General features: G+C 48.9%; 1 protein-coding gene across 1 annotated transcript in view; it reads right to left on the reverse strand.

Annotated features, from left to right (window-relative positions):
* The window catches only part of mrvi1 (murine retrovirus integration site 1 homolog), a 16,386-nt gene extending 14,654 nt beyond the window's left edge, over window positions 1-1,732 (reverse strand). Inside the window, exon 1 of the mRNA XM_084437358.1 lies at window positions 1,646-1,732. Within this exon, the coding sequence (XP_084293484.1) occupies window positions 1,646-1,717 (72 nt within the window). The 5' untranslated portion in view covers window positions 1,718-1,732. The remainder of the gene's footprint in view (window positions 1-1,645) is intronic.
* Window positions 1,733-21,718: the final 19,986 nt, after the last annotated feature.

Genomic DNA, 21,718 nt, shown 5'->3' on the forward strand with positions numbered 1-21,718 from the left:
ATAAACCCTGACGGGGTCAGATACCAGAATCAGAATCTAATTTGCTAAAAGCTTTATTCTGTAAGGGACGCTGAGAGCTGGGCTCTTTCTAACAGTCTGCCTCCAGTTGGTGAAAGGCCCCCATATTGTTTAATAGAGGAGGATGGTTTTATACGGTTGGCATGTGCTCCCAGATTAGATTAGAGAGGTTCACTGCATTCCTCTGAGAGCTCTTATCTGCTCTGTGTTTATGAGCGGCTGCAGAGGAAGAGTCTGTTCAGGGGGGGGGCTCGTGGTTCTGTTCAGGGGGGGAGGGGCTCAGTGGTTCTGTTCAGGGGAGGGGCTCATGGTTCTGTTCAGGGGGGGGGGGGGCTTGTGGTTCTGTTCAGGGGGGGAGGGGCTCGGTGGTAGGAGGGGGGGTGGCTCGGTGGTCGGAGGGGGGGGTGGTTCGGTGGTAGGAGGGGGGGTGGCTCGGTGGTCGGAGGGGGGGGAGGGGCTCGGTGGTCGGAGGGGGGGTGGCTCGGTGGTAGGAGGGGGGGTGGCTCGGTGGTTGGAGGGGGGGTGGCTCGGTGGTCGGAGGGGGGGAGGGGCTCGGTGGTCGGAGGGAGCCTCCGTTCACCACTTTAATGTCTGTCTGTCTCTACTGGATAAAACAAACAGTAAATCCAGACGCAAATCTACCAGCGTTCAGGGAGCTCAGAGACTAGTTGCCTAGTCAACTGAATGTTTAGTGCCTGAAAGAGGACAGAACTGACTACAAGGTCAAAGTCTTTAGATCTTGAGTGATCTAGAACATTCTGTCCTGGCCACTGGAGATGCTGCGGTTAGTTCATCAGTATTAAGAGGAACTTAATAAGCTAGTGATCTGGACAGAAGAGGAAAGAACATTGTGCAAGGATTCATACGCATTTCTGCTGCTGAGTGAAGAGAGCGTTGTTCCTGAGTCAGAAATAACTTGGTGAGGCCACCTTTTTTGGAGAACAGACTGAAGTAGTCCACTTTTTTTTACATTTTAAAGTCAACATTCATTGGAATCCTGGAACTACCGTAAACCATTCGCTAACTAGACTGTGGTGAGATCATCTGAGTACTGTTGATCAATCCATAAAGCATCAACCCTCCCTCAGTCATGAAGCCCTCACAGCGTCTCAGGAAGATGAGCTGATGACACTACGCTGTTGACCAGCCAGAGGAAGGGGTCAGAGCCTGAGAGAGAGAGCGCCGTGGTCAGCGCGGTACTCACGCTGCTGGGGGAACTGGAGGAGAGGGTACTCACGCTGCTGGGGGAACTGGAGGAGAGGGTACTCACAGTGCTGGGGGAACTGGAGGAGAGGGTACTCACGCTGCTGGGGGAACTGGAGGAGAGGGTACTCACAGTGCTGGGGGAACTGGAGGAGAGGGTACTCACGCTGCTGGGGGAACTGGAGGAGAGGGTACTCACGCTGCTGGGGGAACTGGAGGAGAGGGTACTCAGTGTTGGGGGAACTGGAGGAGAGGGTACTCACAGTGTTGGGGGAACTGGAGGAGAGGGTACTCAGTGCTGGGGGAACTGGAGGAGAGGGTACTCAGTGCTGGGGGAACTGGAGGAGAGGGTACTCAAAGTGTTGGGGGAACTGGAGGAGAGGGTACTCACAGTGCTGGGGGAACTGGAGGAGAGGGAACTCACAGTGCTGGGGGAACTGGAGGAGCTGTCCACGTCTTCGGGGGAGTCCTCCTCCTCCTCCGGGAGCGTGGGCATGCTGGGTAGCAGGGGGGGGCGGGAGCGCGTCCGAGGGAAGATGAAGGGGGCGGGGCCAGGGGGCTCCTCCTCAGGGTGGGGGCTGGCCTGTCGCCCCGGGGAACTCTGCGCTGACTGACCCGCGTCCTGGAACCAGGATGTAGCTGGATGTGAGTGTGACATCACAAGAGCATACATAGACACAGAGGAATGGTGGCTACGCCCCCACACACGCACACACACACAAATACACGCACTCACAAACACACACACATACACACACACACACACACACACACAAATACACACACACACACACACACACACAAATACACACACACACACACACACACACACAAACACACACATAAGGGGAAACCACATAGAAATAGGACACTTCCTCAAATAAGATTAAGTGTACAGTTTCAAATTTGCATGTGAATGTGTGTGCAGGTTATCTGCTCTGTTGATCATCTGGTTCCAACGTATCTCACAGATACCACAGCGAAGCAACAGTCATAAAAACCCTGTCTTATGTTTTATTTCTTGGACTTTACTGAGCCAATAAACAGCAGAACCCTTCGACTGCACCACAGAGGTCAGAAGGAAGGACAGCACCCTTTTTACAGACCCTTAGTTCAAAGCCGACGTGTTCACGCTCACAGCAGCCCTGTCGTTACCAAGCGGAGTGGGTCTGACAGCGGCGCGCTGGACCTGCCGAGCCTGGCGGCGTTCAGCCTCCAGAGACGAGCATAAACAAGCCTGACCTTTCCTCAGAGGCAGGGGTGCTAGAGGTCAGCCTGGGAGAACAGGGTTCCCACGGGGGAAGAAAGCATTCTTCCTGCTATTAAAGACAGCCTGATATCAATCTGAGTCCACAGATGAAGGAGGAGCATATCCCTCAAGGGAATCGAAAAAAAATATTACAGATGATTGATAAATAAAACAAATAACACTGGGAAAGGACAATATATCCTACTGTAGAACACGAGGGCGCTATAAAATACACTATAAAACACGCTATAAAACGCTATGAAATACTGCATGTACATGCTTAAGACTGGGAGCTCACACGTGACAGCATTCTTCAAACCGCCATATTTGCACAGAAACATGAAACCAAGCAGTGATCCTGTCTGGAAACGCCGTCCTGGTCTCAGCGTGCGTACGGCTATGACACAGAGAGAAGATGGCGTGCAGATTTCTCAGTGTGGTGCCAGAAGTAGCCCTATCAACCGGGCCATCATTACAGGGGGGGCTCCTCTGGCGCAACACTCCCTCATCCTGACCGACCATCACTCCCCCCTGTCAATCACCACCACCCCCTCCTCCTCCTCACCCTCCTCCTCCTCACCCCCACCCTCCTCCTCCTCCTCCTCCCCCTCCTCCTCACCCCGGGCATTGTGGGAGGGAACGACGGATACCAACTGGAAAATCCTTGTACCGTGTAATGCAGCAGGACTTCAGACAAGAGTGTGTGTGCGTGTGTGTGTGTGTGTGTGTGTGTGTTCATGCAGTATTAGTACAAACTCACCTCTACTGATGCAAAACTGGAAGTCTCTGGAGTTTGGCTCCTCCAACAATGTTCTGAACCAGGGGATTGGTCCTTCTCTCTCTCCGCGGGGTTAGACAGAAGGCCCCTCCCACCGGTCTGTGGTTGGGCTGGCAGACTCCTCCCACAGTCACCAGGTGAAGATGCCCGGCCACTTCCACGCTCGGCTGGCTCTGATTGGCAGCGGTCACTGGAGGTTGGACTCTGTGATCTGCGATAGGTAGCACACCAACAAACCGGCTTTATATTCAACACAGTCCACTCAAACAGGAATCCATATATCAGCCTGAATAGCTAAGATGACTCACTTCCAACTTCCTGTTCTGTGAAATAGCAGGGGGACCTTCTATCCCCTTCTTACTGTTAGACTCAGATCCATCGTTCTCCCAGCAACGCACGGAGTGCCCTGTTAATTATGGCCACCCTGGTGTTTGACAATGTAAACACTCACATCTCTGGATAGTCTCACCTTAGCCCGGCTATTATGTGTGTGGGGACCTTCGTCTAAACACACGCAATCCCCGTCCACTAAAGAGAGAGCTGGGATATAAACACTTACCGGGCTACATTCTCTCCAGCAGAACCAGCGGGGGAACTGTCGCAGGCAATCTCTGGGGGTGTTTCCGGTAGGACTATAAGAGGGGGCGCGCACGTGGGCCGGAGGATGAGTTGTGACCGTAACGCCGAGGAGGGCGATGTGTTTGCGTCGGAAACGGGGACGAAACCTGGCAAAGAGTTCCAGTAACAGCAGGGTCAGACTGACTCAGCATTACTGTATGTCCTGTACGCTTAAAGTAAACGTGAAAAAGTACAAGTGAACGAACGGCAGATGCAAACCAGATGGCAGGGTAATGGATGGCAACACAGAGACCCAGCAGAGAGACCTAGCAGTGAGACCTAGCAGAGAGACCTAGCAGAGAGACCTAGCAGAGAGACCTAGCAGAGAGACCTAGCAGTGAGACCTAGCAGAGAGACCTAGCAGAGAGACCTAGCAGGTGAGAAAGATGTGAGGTTTTAATGGACATTATATGGGGTTGGTGGTGAATGGATGTTCTAGCGTACCTAAAGATGGCGGTCCTCTCCCAGTAGTGACGTCACTCTGCTGTGGTTCTGGGTGGGAAGGCAGGCCCGGGGGGGTTCTGTTCTCACTGGGGCAGGGTGTCCCTGGATCTTCACAGCTCACAGTCTAGCAGAGACAAAAAAAACTTGTTGCTCATGTTCATTTACAAGACGGCAATCTTCAGGGTTGCATGTCTGAGGCCAGTTAGGCTCTCCCTATGCAGCATCCAACACGTACCACGCTGTGGGGAAGAAATCTGTCAGAGCGGTCTCATGCTCGCCTATCTACTCGCAGACCTACGGTCATGTGATTCAGAACGCACGTTTGGTTGAGGAGAGGTTTCCTGAGGCATCCTGAGCACAGATACAGAGGGAGGACGATGCGCTGTTCAACATCATGACAAACACACCCTGGAACCTGAAGGATTCTGGGAGCACGTGGGATGATCCATCACATGGACAAGAAGCAGAGCGTATATTAGACGTCTCCATGGGAATGAGGAGAAGGCCTTAGACCGGCAAAAGAACGCTTTGAAAACTACTAAATGCTATTTTGGGCACAGGGAAAAAGGCCATAATCTTGGCACACATGTGGCCGCCCAAAGAATATTTTGAACAGTGAATTATATTCAGCACAGGAAAAAATAGACATGAGCTTACTGGTTTTCCTCCTTGACTCCTGTGTGAGGACATGGTCTCGTTGGCTATAATCACCCAGCGCCAGAGAGGACAGGAGAACAGTGCAGGAGTGTCCGTGTCTGATGACCAGCCAACACACCGTTCCTAATCTAATCACTGTCCAGTAATGGCCTTCACACAACAACACGCCTGTCTCAGCGCTGACTGAGCTGCTCACACAACACGACTGCAGCTCGGTCTCACTTCACATCAGAAGCTGAACAGAAGGGTTACTGCTGATGTCATTAGCAGAGAACACAGCTTCATCATGTTGGTCTCAGCGAGGGTCTGCTGAGGTCAAGCTTGTACCGGAGCTCCTCTGAATCATCCCTCTCCCTCATCAGACCTGCTCATCTGAACACCTACGCGCCTCTCAGGACACTCAGATCATGTAGGAGGACAGCTTTCAAACACAGTAACGCGCTGTACGGGCGATGAGCTAAACAGTAGTCACACCAGTCAGCGGAAGACTGTTGCACTGTTGTAATAACAACCTGTCAACAGCCAGGAGGCAACCCACAGTTAGACTGAACTCACACATCCAATAACACAACCAGTCACACAACTAATCACCTCACAACCAATCACACAACCAATCACACAACCAATCACACGACTAATCACCACACAGCCAATCACACAACCAATCACCACACAGCCAATCACACAACCAATCACCACACAATCAATCACACAACCAATCACCACACAATCAATCACACGACTAATCACCACAAAGCCAATCACACAGCCAATAACAAAACCAATCACACAACCAATCACCACACAACCAATCACACAACCAATCACCACACAGCCAATCACACAACCAATCACCACACAATCAATCACGCGACTTATCACCACACAGTCAATCACACAACCAATCACCACACAACCAATCACGCGACTTATCACCACACAGCCAATCACACAACCAATCACCACACAGCCAATCACACAACCAATCACCACACAGCCAATCACACAACCAATCACCACACAGCCAATCACACAACCAATCACCACACAGCCAATCACACAACCAATCACCACACAATCAATCACACAACCAATCACCACACAATCAATCACACGACTAATGACCACAAAGCCAATCACACAGCCAATCACCACACAACCAATCACATGACTTATCACCACACAGCCAATCACACAACCAATCACCACACAGCCAATCACACAACCAATCACCACACAGCCAATCACACAACCAATCACCACACAGCCAATCACAAAACCAATCACCACACAACAAATCACACAACTAATCACCACACAGCCGATCACACAACCAATCACCACACAGCCAATCACACAACCAATCACCACACAGCCAATCACACAACCAATCACCACACAGCCAATCACACACCAATCACCACACAATCAATCACACAACCAATCACCACACACCAATCACACAACCAATCACCACACAACCAATCACACGACTAATCACACAGCCAATCAGACGGGGCCTGAGCAGAGCTGCAGGTCCCTGAGTGGAGGCCATGGCGGTCAGATGAATACTGCGCTGTAACTGAATCACACTGATCATTTCCTGTAGGCTGTGCAGGCCTGTCCAGAGTCTGGTCGGGGAGCAGGTCCAATAGGGAAAATGCCCTCTCCTACTTCTCCTCCTTCCTCCTCCTTTTCCTCCTTCTCCTGCTTCCTCCTCCTTCCTCCTCACGACCAGAGCTATTCCCTGCCCCGGCCAGCCTGTCTTTACACACCAGGGGTCGGCTCTAAAGAAAACAGATTGGGGCGAGGGGGGGGGGGGGGGAGGGCAGAGAGGTCCCCTCTGTCAGCCAGAGTCCCAGGAGGGCCCTGAGTTACCTCTAGGCCCGACCCCCGGCCCCCCCACTCCCTCACTCATGAGAAAGTAAGCAGAAAGCCCCCCCCCCTTCCCCCCCTCTCTGTCCTGGCCTGTTACGTAAGCCTGCTCCCTCGGCCAGATTTGTTTAAAATTTGCTTGTGTGAATCATGGAGAGGAAGTGGCAGTCGCACAGCCACCAGAGCAGACAACAGGATATGGAGGGAACGAGAGAGAGACCAGCGATGGAGAGACGTGAATAAACGTCTGAGAAAAAATAATCACTCCTCTTATTTTGCAAGGCGGCCCCTTAAGACACGGCTGCAAGTTTTGCAAATGCTAATGTATATATAAACATCAGTAACCTATGCTATTGACTGATAGAGAGTCATACTTCCACACAAGTCATACAATAATGCTTGATCCCCTGCTAGACAAATTAATATTACCTTTCTATTACAGTCCTGATGATCTGAATTAGGCATTTCCCTCAAAATAACAATATCAGCCCCTGACCAACACTGCACAAGCTTGACTCTGTTGCTAACTCATCCATGCACAATGACAGTAACAGAACACAGCCACTTGAGGCTGCCCACTGCTGAACTAACTACCATCTCTACGACCCGTTCACTGATGAACTAACGACCATCTCTACGACCCGTTCACTGATGAACTAACGACCATCTCTACGACCCGTTCACTGATGAACTAACTACCATCTCTACGACCCGTTCACTGATGAAGTCCATCCTCTAGACGTTTCCAGAGCAGAGAGTATCTGACAGTCTGTACCTGTGTCTCGCGTGTCCTCTGGTCAGCCTGGTCTCATAAAGTCCAGCGGTCGCTCTGCGTGGTGGGGACAGAGAAGCCCACTACCCCTGCGGCCGGGTCCGCTTCCCTCCGATCCCCCTCTGCTTCCCACCGCCTGCCTCTCTTCCACTCCTGGGAGCTGTGACCATGTAAGGAGAAGGCTCTGTGTGCCTCTCTGGGCTGCTGCCTCTACCGTCTGTGTGTGCGTGTGTGTGTGTGTGTGCGTGCGTGTGTGTGTGTGTGTGTGTGTGTGTGTGTGTGTGTGCTCTCAGGCTGCTGCTCCACTGAGCACTGACTGATCACATCCCCTTCAGCCGCCCAGGAAGCACCGTGTTTGGGTCTTGAACTGGCCTTATTTTCACCTTCTGGGGGGCAGAGACCTGATCAAACAGTTAGGCTGTGTGTGTGTGTGTGTGTGTGTGTGTGTGTGTGTGTGTGTGTGTGTGTGTGTGTGTGTGTGTGTGTGTGTGTGTGTGTATGTGTGTGCGCGTGTGTGATAAGAAGAAGCAATAACTCAAACTGTGAACCCCTCACAGCTCCACTACAACATCAGAGCCCAGGACTTAAGATTCGGAGCACAAACCGTCCAGCAGGTGAGGTGACCACACGACCTCCAGAGATGACCGGAGGAGGAACTCCAACTGAGCCCTCCAGATCAAACACAGACATGTCTCTCTCTCTCCCTCTCTCTCTCTCTGTTTCTCTCTCTCTCTCTTTGTATCTCTCTGTCGTTCTTTCTCTCTCTCTCTGTCTCTCTCTCTCTCTCTGTTTCTCTCTCGGTCTCTCTCTGTCTCTCTCTCTCTCTCTCTGTCTCTCTCTCTCTCTGTCTCTCTCTCTCTCTCTCTCTGTCTCTCTCTCTCTCTGTCTCTCTCTCAGTCTCTCTCTCTCTCTCTCTCTCTGTCTAAAGAGTAAAAGGCTGAACTTCCTCTACATACTGAGTCACATGTTTAGAACCATAATAGAAATGGGTTCTCTCTGTGTTATATTTGAGTGACTCAGTAAGAACCATTATTCACCTACCTGAAAAATACAATTACATCAAAAACTCTCTTATTTAACTCAATTTCTTCAAAAGGGAAGTTAAACTCAGAACTACAAGTTCAGCAGATGTGCTGAAGCTACTGAGAGCGTACAGAGAACAAAGCACTGAGCCCCCTGCTTACAAGACAAGAAATTACACAACAAATATCATTATTATATTCATACAGTGTGAATTATCTATATTGAATTTTTTTTTCTCCAGCTGCTCCTGCTGATATCTTTGGGAATAATGTAGAAAGGTCTACTATTCGCTGCTAATTTAATGTGTGCTATATTTCTCTAATGTAATTTCTTTCCCCAGTGTATCAGAGAGTATTCTTACCTGGCTGGAGCTGCTGCCGTCTCGTCCCGAGCAAACATCATCTGTGAAAGCCAGACCACAGAGACACACACACACACAGAGAGAGACACACACACACACACAGACACACACAGCCTCATTTGCAACTTACAGGTATGTCATGCAAATTAGCTGCTGCTCTTAAAATGAACTGAAATAGCATTTTCTCTTGTGGATGACGCATTGAGCGGGCAGGACGGTGTTTCAGGAAGACCACTACCCCCCCTTCCTCCATATCTATTGGCAACAATAACCTGGCAACCATTTACATGAGGCCCTCAACCCACTGGTTGAAAGCCCTGGGCCAGTGACAAGCCTGTTGTGTCATCTGCTTTTGAACCTCTTATGAAAGACACGGTACCGTAGCTCTCTGATCGCAAACAGACAAAGAGACAGGATGGGACTAGCTCATGGATATTGTGTGGAGCATCCTCATCATTCAGAAGCGCTAACGTTATGTCCTTTAGATCTAATTACAGCAGGAAATACAATAACCACAATTATATATAACTCATGCTGGGGTCAGAGAAGGGGTGTGAGAGACCAAAACCATCTCAGCTCCTCAACAGTTAACATTCTACCAAGTACTAAACATCCTTATGCACTTATTATCTGCAGAAACATTTTCAAAGCTACTTCATGTCTCTGCCAAGAACAACTCCATGTCACTAGTCAGTGTCATGTTACACAAAGATAAGGAAAAAAATGATTTACTGAAAACGTTGCCACAAAAAACAAAATGTACTAGGAGGCGAATTTTGATTCATTGTGATAATAGTTTGATATGCCACTTTAACATCCATATTAAACTGCTTTTACTGGAATAAAAGATGTGCAAGGCATATAAAATAGCTTTTAGTACTTTATGGGTAAATAATCTTAAAACCACCCTCTATGGTCTGGACAGTGTGGTTTCTTGTTAATCCCCTGGCATGGCAAACAAACTGAGACTACTGTCCAGCAAGCTGACCCCTAGCCTGCCTAGCTGACCCCTAGCCTGGCTATCTGACCCCTAATCTGGCTAGCAGACCCCTAGCCTGCCTAGCTGACCCCTAGCCTGGCTATCTGACCCCTAGCCTGGCTATCTGACCCCTAGTCTGGCTAGCAGACCCCTAGCCTGCCTAGCTGACCCCTAGCCTGGCTATCTGACCCCTACCCTGGCTAGCTGACCCCTAGCCTGCCTAGCTGACCCCTAGTCTGGCTAGCTGACCCCTAGTCTGGCTAGCTGACCCCTAGCCTGGCTAGCTGACCCGTAGTCTGGCTAGCTGGCCCCTAGCCTGGCTAGCTGACCCCTAGTCTGGCTAGCTGGCCCCTAGCCTGGTTATCTGACCCCTAGTCTGGCTAGCTGACCCCTAGCCTGGCTAGCTGACCCCTAGCCTGGCTATCTGACCCCTAGTCTGGCTAGCTGACCCCTAGTCTGGCTAGCTGACCCCTAGCCTGGCTAGCTGACCCGTAGTCTGGCTAGCTGGCCCCTAGCCTGGCTAGCTGACCCCTAGTCTGGCTAGCTGGCCCCTAGCCTGGTTATCTGACCCCTAGTCTGGCTAGCTGACCCCTAGTCTGGCTAGCTGACCCCTAGCCTGGCTAGCTGACCCCTAGCCTGGCTATCTGACCCCTAGTCTGGCTAGCTGACCCCTAGCCTGGCTAGCTGACCCCTAGCCTGGCTATCTGACCCCTAGTCTGGCTAGCTGACCCCTAGCCTGGCTAGCTGACCCCTGCATTAAGCCCACCACCAGAGGACGGTTCTTCTCCCGGTGGGCTGCCCCATGTGCCTTCATTTGCAAAGCATATTCAACATTTCCCTGTAACAAGGGATTAACGCTCCTCCTATTGAGCCAGGCCAACCTCTTACTAGATGAGGTTTCATTTGATTTTTAATATCAAGCCTGAGCCAATATTGGCATCCCCTGCGCTTTCCAAGGGGGAAACGACTTCTAAATGGACACCAGCCAGTAGCCTCACTGCGTGGGTAATGCTACACATATCCTCACACAGCACAGTACTGTGTACACAACTCTACCTACAGTAAAACAGGCCTACTGTATAACAGCCTACTATAATAGCTAGATGAAATTAAAAGGTTATGAAATGTAAAATACAGGCTAAAACACAATACAGCATGTGAACAAGGGGAGAAGGTACACATATGTAAATGTTACCACCTACTGTACAGAATGTTTTATAGCTACCGTGAGGTTCATGGCTGATGCTTCATTTGCCTAACAAATATGTGATTACTCAGCACGCGGGTGCAAAGGTCGCGCTGCTAACCCATCCTGCGCTCTGCCCAACCGTACGGTAGTCTGCTCCCGCGGGCGTACAGCCCTGCTCAGCGACAAACTCAACAGACGAGCCCGAGGGACCCGTAGTAGTCATACTGGACCAAACCCAACACTACGTCCAAAGCACATAATCCCTGGCATCCGCTAGATGGTCCGCCCTCCCTCAACGTCCCTGTGATGACAACGGGGGAACTAATAAACAGGACAGGCATGGGGCCCTGCCAAGATGGCCGCCCACGGCGGAGTCACGTGACCCCGGCTCCCTTGCATGGGAAGTAAACAGAGCTGCTCGGTGTTTGTTTACCTCCGGGTGTTTCTAATGCGGAGGGCTGACCGGAGCCCCGCCCCCCATGAGAGGACCCTGGCTCCCACCAGACGGAGGATGTGGGTACTGGACAGAGATCATCATGATCACATCAGACCGTGAACGAGAGGGAGAGTCTCTGAGCGCCAGCTGGTCCGTGTGCTGGACACACATGCTGGGGCTATTTTCAGAGCCCCCTCTGGGAGTGGGAAGTGGTAAACCCAGTTTCCTCTAACAATGAACAAGCCTCTACAGTAGTAATACTCAGTATAAACACAGCCTGGCTCCAGAGTTTTGGCCTCGTCGTACCGTTTATAAGCGGCTGTGGAGGGGGGCTGTCGTCCGGAGCCACAGGTGCTGGTGCGGAGCTGCTCTTGGGTCTGTCTCCACCTGAACCCTCAGGCTCCGCCTGGGCTGAAGAGCCGGCAGCAGCTGACCCCAGATCAGCAGCTCTGTGACCAGCAGACTACATCGCAGCGCAAAGAGGAAGGAGGTGAAAATAACTAATATAATTCTCAGAACGTACAGGATAAAGGCAGGTTCAGAACTACATAGAAGATGTGATACGTATATTGTTGTCACTATAAAAGGCCTAGCTTTGCCTTTATGGATGAAAATTGAATGGAAGTATTAATTTAAAACAAAAATTGCAGCTCTCTTTTGTATGGGGAAAAAAATGCAACCCAAGTGTAGGTCCAGTACCTGAGGTTCAGCGGTGACCCTGTCCTCGGTGACCCTGTCCTCCAGGGCGCTGAGCTGTCCGTCTGTGTCGGCCGCCCTGGTCAGCACCTCCTCCACCCGCTGGCCGATGCTGTCCATCCTCTCCTGGACCCGGACCACCCTGCGCTGACCGTCCCTGAGCAGCTGGGCCGTCTCCAGGGCAGCGCTGACCACGGCCTCCATTCTCCTCAGGCTGTCCAGGAGTCCCTCCGGCGTCACGCGCCGGCCGGCCGGTCCACCCGGCTCCTCCTCCGCGGGGTCCGTGCTCACCCCGACGTCCCTCCGCTCCTTCTTCACCTCCTCGCCAGCCTTCCCAGGTCGACCCTCTCTCTCCGTGCTGGTCTGCTGGTCTTGGTGAAGTACTCCCACCTCGTTTCGGGGGGGTTCGTGCCCGGTGACGCCCCCCTCTCGGGCAGTTTTCAGATCGGCCTCCAGGTGGCAGATCTGAACTCTCATCTCTCTGATGGTCTGCTCTGCCAGGAGCAGGTTAGCCTGGATCTCAGACAGGGCCTGGCTGGGCCGGTCCGTAGTCTTACCCCTGAGAACTGACCACCAGTTCAGCACTGCTCTCCTGGCCTCCGGAACCTGCTTCGGACCCTGGGTCTGGCTCTGGCTCTGGGTCTGGGTCTGGGTCTGCTGTGGCTCCAGAACCCTCTGCTGCTCTGCCACCTTCCTCTCGTCCTCCTCCCATAAAGCCCTATGGAGCTCCAGCTCCTGCAGCCTGAAACAACTGTCTGAACTTCATAAACAACTCACTGACACACCGTTACTTCTGGAGAACACCAAGGGTCCTAAAAATGCACTTATCTTTAACAGCTGGGACACACAGGCCAGAATGGTACTGCCTGTCCTGCTGATTGCAAAGCGGTGTTGACTATAAATTGTCTGGCAAATATCAGTGGACCAGTGAAAGTCAGTGAGGATAACAGAGAGAGGATGGGGAGGTAGAAACTCACATACACATTAGTGAGCTGCTGCTTGATGCTTGCCTGGTGCTGCCGGCTGTATGGATGAAGCAGGGACTCCACTGAATAACCTGCAGAGTCCTGAGACAGGACCATCAATCACACATGAAAACACATAATCCAGAAACGTTCTAGAAATACAGAAATGTGTGTGTGTGTGTGTGTTTGTGTATATGCCTGTGTGTGTGAATGTGTGTGCGTGTATGTGTACAGTGTGTGCATGTGTGTGTGCTTAGCGCCCCTTAGCGTGTGTGTGGTTCTCACCCTGTCAGGGTAGTGGTGGTGGAGCAGGTGTGTATGTGTGTGTGGTTCTCCCCCTGTCAGGGTAGTGGTGGTGGAGCAGGTGTGTATGTGTTTGTGTGTGTGGTTCTCACCCTGTCAGGGTAGTGGTGGTGGAGCAGGTGTGTGTGTGTGTGTGTGTGTGTGTGTGTGTGGTTCTCACCCTGTCAGGGTAGTGGTGGTGGAGCAGGTGTGTGTGTGTGTGTGTGTGTGTGTGTGTGTGTGTGTGTGTGGTTCTCACACTGTCAGGGTAGTGGTGGTGGAGCAGGTGTGTGTGTGTGTGTGTGTGTGTGTGTGTGTGTGTGTGTGTGTGTGTAGTTCTCACCCTGTCAGGTTAGTGGTGGTGGAGCAGGTGTGTGTGTGTGTGTGTGTGTGTGTGTGTGGTTCTCACTCTGTCAGGGTAGTGGTGGTGGAGCAGGTGTGTGTGTGTGTGTGTGTGTGTGTGGTTCTCACCCTGTCAGGGTAGTGGTGGTGGAGCAGGTGTGTGTGTGTGTGTGTGTGATTCTCACCCTGTCAGGGTAGTGGTGGTGGAGCAGGTGTGTGTGTGTGTGTGTGGTTCTCACCCTGTCAGGGTAGTGGTGGTGGAGCAGGTGTGTGTGTGTGTGTGTGTGTGTGTGTGGTTCTCACCCTGTCAGGGTAGTGGTGGTGGAGCAGGTGTGTGTGTGTGTGTGTGTGTGTGTGTGTGTGGTTCTCACCCTGTCAGGGTAGTGGTGGTGGAGCAGGTGTGTGTGTGTGTGTGTGGTTCTCACCCTGTCAGGGTAGTGGTGGTGGAGCAGGTGTGTGTGTGTGTGTGTGTGTGTGTGGTTCTCACCCTGTCAGGGTAGTGGTGGTGGAGCAGGTGTGTGTGTGTGTGTGTGTGTGTGTGTGTGTGTGTGGTTCTCACCCTGTCAGGGTAGTGGTGGTGGAGCAGGTGTGTGTGTGTGTGTGTGTGTGTGTGGTTCTCACCCTGTCAGGGTAGTGGTTGTGGAGCAGGTGTGTGTGTGTGTGTGTGTGTGTGTGTGTGGTTCTCACCCTGTCAGGGTAGTGGTGGTGGAGCAGGTGTGTGTGTGTGTGTGTGTGTGTGTGTGGTTCTCACCCTGTCAGGGTAGTGGTGGTGGAGCAGGTGTGTGTGTGTGTGTGTGTGTGTGTGTGTGTGTGTGTGTGTGTGTGTGTGGTTCTCACCCTGTCAGGGTAGTGGTGGTGGAGCAGGTGTGTGTGTGTGTGTGTGTGTGTGGTTCTCACCCTGTCAGGGTAGTGGTGGTGGAGCAGGTGTGTGTGTGTGTGTGTGTGGTTCTCACCCTGTCAGGGTAGTGGTGGTGGAGCAGGTGTGTGTGTGTGTGTGTGTGTGTGTGGTTCTCACCCTGTCAGGGTAGTGGTGGTGGAGCAGGTGTGTGTGTGTGTGTGTGTGTGTGGTTCTCACCCTGTCAGGGTAGTGGTGGTGGAGCAGGTGTGTGTGTGTGTGTGTGTGTGTGTGTGGTTCTCACCCTGTCAGGGTAGTGGTGGTGGAGCAGGTGTGTGTGTGTGTGTGTGTGTGTGTGTGGTTCTCACCCTGTCAGGGTAGTGGTGGTGGAGCAGGTGTGTGTGTGTGTGTGTGTGTGGTTCTCACCCTGTCAGGGTAGTGGTGGTGGAGCAGGTGTGTGAGCTCGGCAGACTTGATCCTGTGGATAATGTGCTGGAGGTCAGTGTGAGAGGACGGGTCACCACACATCAGACCAGTCACTTCCTCCAGTCCCCCATAACGCTGCTGGAAAACAATATGGTCAGCAATTTCCGCTCAGGGATCAATGAATGAATGAATGAATGAATGAATGAATGAAGGAAGGAAGGAAGGAAGGAAGGAAGGAAGGAAGGAAGGAAGGAAGGAAGGAAGGAAGGAAGGAAGGAAGGAAGGAAGGAAGGAAGATTTAGGATCTATCTATCTATCTATCTATCTATCTATCTATCTATCTATCTATCTATTACTATCTATATACTACGACTATACTACTACTACTATTACTACCACTATACTACTACTACTACTACTGCTACTACTACTACTACTACTACTACTACTACTACCATACTACTACTACTACTACTACTACTACTGCTACTACTACTACTACCACCACTATACTACTACTACTACTACTACTACTACTACTACTACTATTACCACCACTATACTACTACTACTTCTACTATTACCACTATACTACTACTACTACTACTACCACTATACTACTACTACTACTACTACTACTACTGCTACTACTACTACTACTACTACTACTACTACTACTACTACTACTACTACTACTACCACTACTACTACTAATACTACTCGTACTACAGTACGACTACTACTACTACTACTACTACTACTACTACTACTACTACTAATACAGTACTACTACTACTACTACCACTACTACTACTAACACTATTATTACTACTACTACTACTACTACTACTACTACTATTACCACTATACTACTACTACTACTACTACTACTACAGTACTACTACTACTACTACTACTACTACTGCTACAGTACTACTACTACTACTACTACTACTACTACTACTGCTACAGTACTACTACCACTACTACTACTACTACAGTACTACTACTACTACTACTACTACTACTACTATCACTATTACTACTACCACTACTACTACTACTACTACTACTACTACTACCAACACTATACTACTACTACTACTACCACTATACTACTACTACTACTACTACAGTACTACTACTACTACTACTACTACTACTACCACTATACTACTACTACTACTACTACTACTACTACTACTACTACAGTACTACTAGTACTATTACTACTACAGTACTACTACTACTACTACTACTACTACTACAGTACTACTACTACTACCACTACTACTACTTCTACTACTACAGTACTACTACTACTACTACTACTACTACTACTACTACTACTACTACTACTACTACTACAGTACTACTACTACTAATACTACTACTAATACTACCTCCAACCTGTTCAATGTCCTGGAACTCAGCATGAAGAGAGCGGTTGTTGGAAACAATTCCAGTCCTCTCTAGGAGGCCCTTTTGACTGGAGCGGTGCCTGTCAAACCTATCAATAAAAGAACATGGGTCTCTAGCACAATGACCATTGACATTTCTCATAGTGATGCTATCATGTATTCATTGTCAACATGTACATGTACCTCAGAAGAGCTTGTTGTGAATGCTCCTGTAACCTCGTCAGCTCTGACTGAAGTCCCTTCAGAAGCAGATGAACATACTGTATTCACTACATGCACACATTTACAAAGCACTCTCACAGTCTCCAATACCAATAAACAAAAATAATAATGAAGCCTATTGTATCTTTAGTTGCTGCTTGTACAAAGGCATAATCACTTGAGGAATCCACTTTAAGATTAGATGTTTAGATAGAAGTATAGAGGAAAGATACCTCGATTAGTTTGTGGTTCTCCAGGTGTGAATTCTTCATCTTATCCACCAGAAAGTCTTTCTGTATAACATCATAAAAACAAATAATCACAAAACTATTGTGGAAGAATTAAAGGATTTTTCCATGGGAATGGAGGAACACTAGCATTACCTTGGTGATCTCCCTGTCTCTCACCGATAGCATCACAAGGGTTTCCGCCAATTCAGCCTGGAAACATTTGAGAGGTTTTCCATTAATGGCCTTGTATATCTGAGTGACAAGAGAGAAGTGTGTTTTTGCCAAATGCTCTTTCTTACCCTCATCTGTGCGTTGACTCTCCTAAGTTTGTTGACACAATCTTCAGAACATGTCCTTTCAAGGGTGAGCTTTTCATTCTGCAGACATGGAAGCCATGGCATCACATATACAGAATATCGACATGTGACATAACACATTTGTATATTCATCATTCACCTCTAAGAGAGACATAAACACTGATTTAAAAAGCTATAAATATGGAGTAGGTTACATACTATATCCCCCTTGAACACAGATTTTGACACAAAATTACCTCATCCTCAAGCATTTTAATGTGAGCTTTTAAGCATTCAGCTTCTTTGTTCTAAAGAAAAAAGATGAACAATAATGAATCATTAAATGTGGGATAAACACGTAAGCCCATGCATGTTTAACAGGTGTTACTGCATCATTCGTCAGTATTGCTTCCACTCTCACTCGCTCTTCGCTGGGTCCGATCTTGGGTCCTCGGACAAATCAGAAAGCTAGCAATTCAACGGTGTGGAGGTGGGCGATATTTACACCGAAGAGTGATTATTATAGGTACTGCATTTGTAAATAATGAATTTAACTCGGTTACATACAGGTATGTATGACATTTCCTAACCACAGTTGTGTCTCTTTACTAGTTGGAGGCCTGGGTCAAAGGTGGGTGAGTGTGTACCAGTCTGGTGCAGCTGGCCTGGGCCTGGGCAGCTCTCTCCTGGGCGTAGGTGGCTCTCTCCTGGGCGTCCCTCACAACCCTCCTGGCCTCCTGCAGCTCCTCTGTCAAGGACCTGGTCCTCGCTGCTGACCTCTGGGCACTGGGCACACAACACAGGCTCTAACAGCACTGCTCATGGTCATGGGCATTTCATATGGAGAAGTAGTAACAGACTGGCAATAACAGAATAGTGTCATCAGAAACAATGATACAGTATAATTTGCATCAGTAAGTAAGTAGGTAAGTAAGTAAGTAAGTAAGTAAGTAAGTAAGTAAGTAAGTAAGTAAGTAAGTAAGTAGGTAAGTAAGTAAGTAATAAGCAAGTAAGTAAATAAGTAAGTAAGTAAGTAACTAAGTAAGTAAATAAGTAAGTAAGTAAGTACGTAAGTAAGTAAGTAATAAGCAAGTAAGTAAATAAGTAAGTAAGTAAGTAACTAAGTAAGTAAATACGTAAGTAAGTAAGTAAGTAAGTAAGTAAGTAAGTAAGTAAGTAAGTAAGTAAGTAAGTAAGTAGGTAAGTAAGTAAGTAAGTAAGTAACTAAGTAAGTAAATAAGTAAGTACGTAAGTAAGTCAGTAGAAAAGTGTAATAAAGGGTCAGTTCATCCTCACCTGGCCAGTTTGGCGCATAGCTCAGTGGTCTCCACAGTGAGCTGCAGGTTGGTGTCTTCCCCCTGGGAGACCATTCTGAGGAGGCTGCTGTTCTGCTCACTCAGCCTGCGGTAGGCCTGCTTCAGCTCAGCCACGCTGGCCAGCAAGTCCTTCGACTCACTGCAGACAAATTAGCATTAGCATTTGATGATTAGATTACACTGTGCAATACAATACATAACTGAACACATAATATTGTATTCCTTGTGAGATAATGAAGCTGACCTTGACCTTGAAGACAATAGACAGTTTTTTAAAACATGGATTCAATCTTTAGAGAATTAGGCAACATGATAACTGACCAGTAACACGGTTCCCTCTCTGAGAGTGAGGCTTTCATCTCATGAGCTGAGAAATCCATCCCTGAAAATATCATATAATTAGTGGGTGAATTGCCGGAATCTGAGACATGTTCACTGATAGCTTTTAACTAAATTAAGAATTTACCATTTATTGACACTTTGGAGGGGTCGGCTCTGGAAACAGGGCTGTCATCTGCATAGTAGCTGAAAGTAAGTAAGTAAGTAAGTAAGTAAGTAAGTAAGTAAGTAAGTAAGTAAGTAACATTTATTTAGTATAGCACCTGTAATAGAAATTGTAATAGATACATTCAAATGAGTGTATTCTCTGTATCAAGACATTGTGTAAAGCGAGAAGCTGCCCTTTGTTTATTGCCCTGACCCCCCATCTCCAGGCCTTTTAATCGACCCCCAGGGGTCCCCTCCTCCCAACTATCTTTGATCCCTGTCTTTGTTCACTTGAGCTGTGGCCTAGCCTACTCACTATAATTGGCTAGTGAGGTATTTGCATATGCAGGTATGGTCACACCCACACTGTTTATAATACCCTGTTCTCAAGATAATCTTTGCTCTTAGTGGATGTTCCTTTCTCTTTGAGCCAGACTTTGCAAACTCTTAACTTATCTCGAATAGAGGTAACCAGCTTGGGCTTTCAGAAATTAACCTTGGCATTCTCGACTACTCTTTTCTTAATTATTAGAATGATTCTACTACACACCTCTCATAGACACAAAGTTTCACAGAATTAAAAACAGAGAAAAAAGAGAAATGATTAACTATCTCTCAATTGGTTTCCAATTGTAGATACACAGTCAAATGAAAATGAATAACTTCCACTGGAAACGGAAGGGGACAGCTGAAGACGCTGCAAAGCTGCTTAGTCATGATAGTCCATCTGAACCCTGTGGTGCGTTCCTGTCTCCAGCGCCCTCACCCATCCTGACCGCAGTGGGAGATCCAGTCCCTCATGGTGGCGTGGAAGGTGTCCCTGCTGACCGGGGGGTCGCGGCCCTCAGGGTCCAGCAGGCGCTGCAGGGCCCTCAGCCTGTCCTGCCCGGGGTCCTGGCCTGTCATGGCCTGCAGGTACTTCATGATAGAGGACGCCAATACCTCTCCTATTGACCAGAAACACTTAAGAGGTGGGCCTGAGTGAATGGAGCAAGTGAATTTAAAATGAGGGTAATTGTGATGTGATTTACTAACAGGTTAAATGACATACCTGATACAGTGGTGCTGCATGCATCAAATGTGATATTAAGAAGCTCTTCCTCCGACAATTTGTGTCCATCAGCATTTTCACAAGGAGCCCCTGGCTCACAGCTGACAGAGCTGCACTCTGAGGAAGATAATGGGATTTAAATAATCTGACTTCTTATGTGTTCTGTTCAATGCTCAAACCAAACAACCTATTTCTATAATCAATACCATATTGACAAACACACATATTGAGCGTGCTATTGATGGAAATAAGTGTAGAACAACAGTGTCTTACTCTCCTTGCTGTCAGGACCTTGGTTGGGCTCTGTGTCTCTGACCCTGAGGTCTCTGGGCAGATCCGGGGCAATGGATCCTCTCCTGTTCACCGGTCCGCTCTGCGCTGACCCACCGCTGGTGTCGCCTTGATCCTCACACTGGCTGCTCCGGAGGCCAGGCTCGGATGGTTCCCCGGAAATTCTCTGACCTCCATTCAGTAAGTTCCCCGAGGCCATAACTCATGCCTCTGGATAGATGTATAGAACATTCTAACTTAACTGCAGTGGGGATCCCATTGTGACTTGTGTATGGGAGAATACATGTCAACAGTATACAGTACAAAACAAACACTGTCAGTATTACAGGATTGGTGTGGAGCTCCCAGCCATCGAAGATCTCTATAACTAACGCTGCCTCAGGAAGGCCATCTCCATCACAAAAGACACCCACCACCCCAGCCACCATCTGTTCACACCGTCTCACAGGAGAGACGGAAGATGGCTGAGCATCAGGACCGTGAAGGAGAGGTTGCACAAGAGCTTCTTTCCTGACGCGGTCCGCAAGCTCTTTAGCCAACAGCAGCAGTAGACTGACCCTAAAGACCCCCCCTCCCTACCCCATGACCCAGTACCCCCCACTGAGATGGTTCTGTTCTGATGGACCAGTCTCTCAATCCCCCTCCCTGCCCTCGCTGCCCCCCCCCCCCCCCCCCAAACCCCTACTGACCTATCACCCCCCCAACACCACCCCCCTCCCCTGGACCAACAACTCAACACCTTGCACCTCATCTACACAATAGACCAACAACTGACTCTGTACTACTGATCACTTGAGCCCACACCTGACAATACTTGAACAACTGAACTCCTTGCCTATACGATAGACAATAACAATTGACTCTTGCCTATATAACAGACAAAACTGACTGTACAATGGTATAGCGCTATTGCATTGCCTATATCAAGGACACTGTCTCCCATCATAGGATGGAATATGTAGATGAGGATCAAATTGATAGAATTAATAGACTACGGATAGTAAATTGCCTGTGTAGGAACCTTTAAATGTCTAGCTATGGACTGGAATGAGGAACGGACTAGTGCTGGTAGGTTACTCTAAGGACAAACAATGAGAATAATGCCAATGTATCTGTACTGGTTATATATATACAACTTTCTATTATATTCTATTTAACATTATAATATCACAGAAGAAAACAGTGGAGTTTGTCGAATCTTGCTGGATGCATGGAAATTCCACTCATAAAGATCTCATGGTAATGTTACCAAACTGTGCAAGAGCATGAAAATTAACT

Source organism: Borostomias antarcticus (assembly GCF_949987555.1).
Source record: "Borostomias antarcticus genome assembly, chromosome: 4".
Lineage (NCBI taxonomy): Eukaryota > Metazoa > Chordata > Actinopteri > Stomiiformes > Stomiidae > Borostomias > Borostomias antarcticus.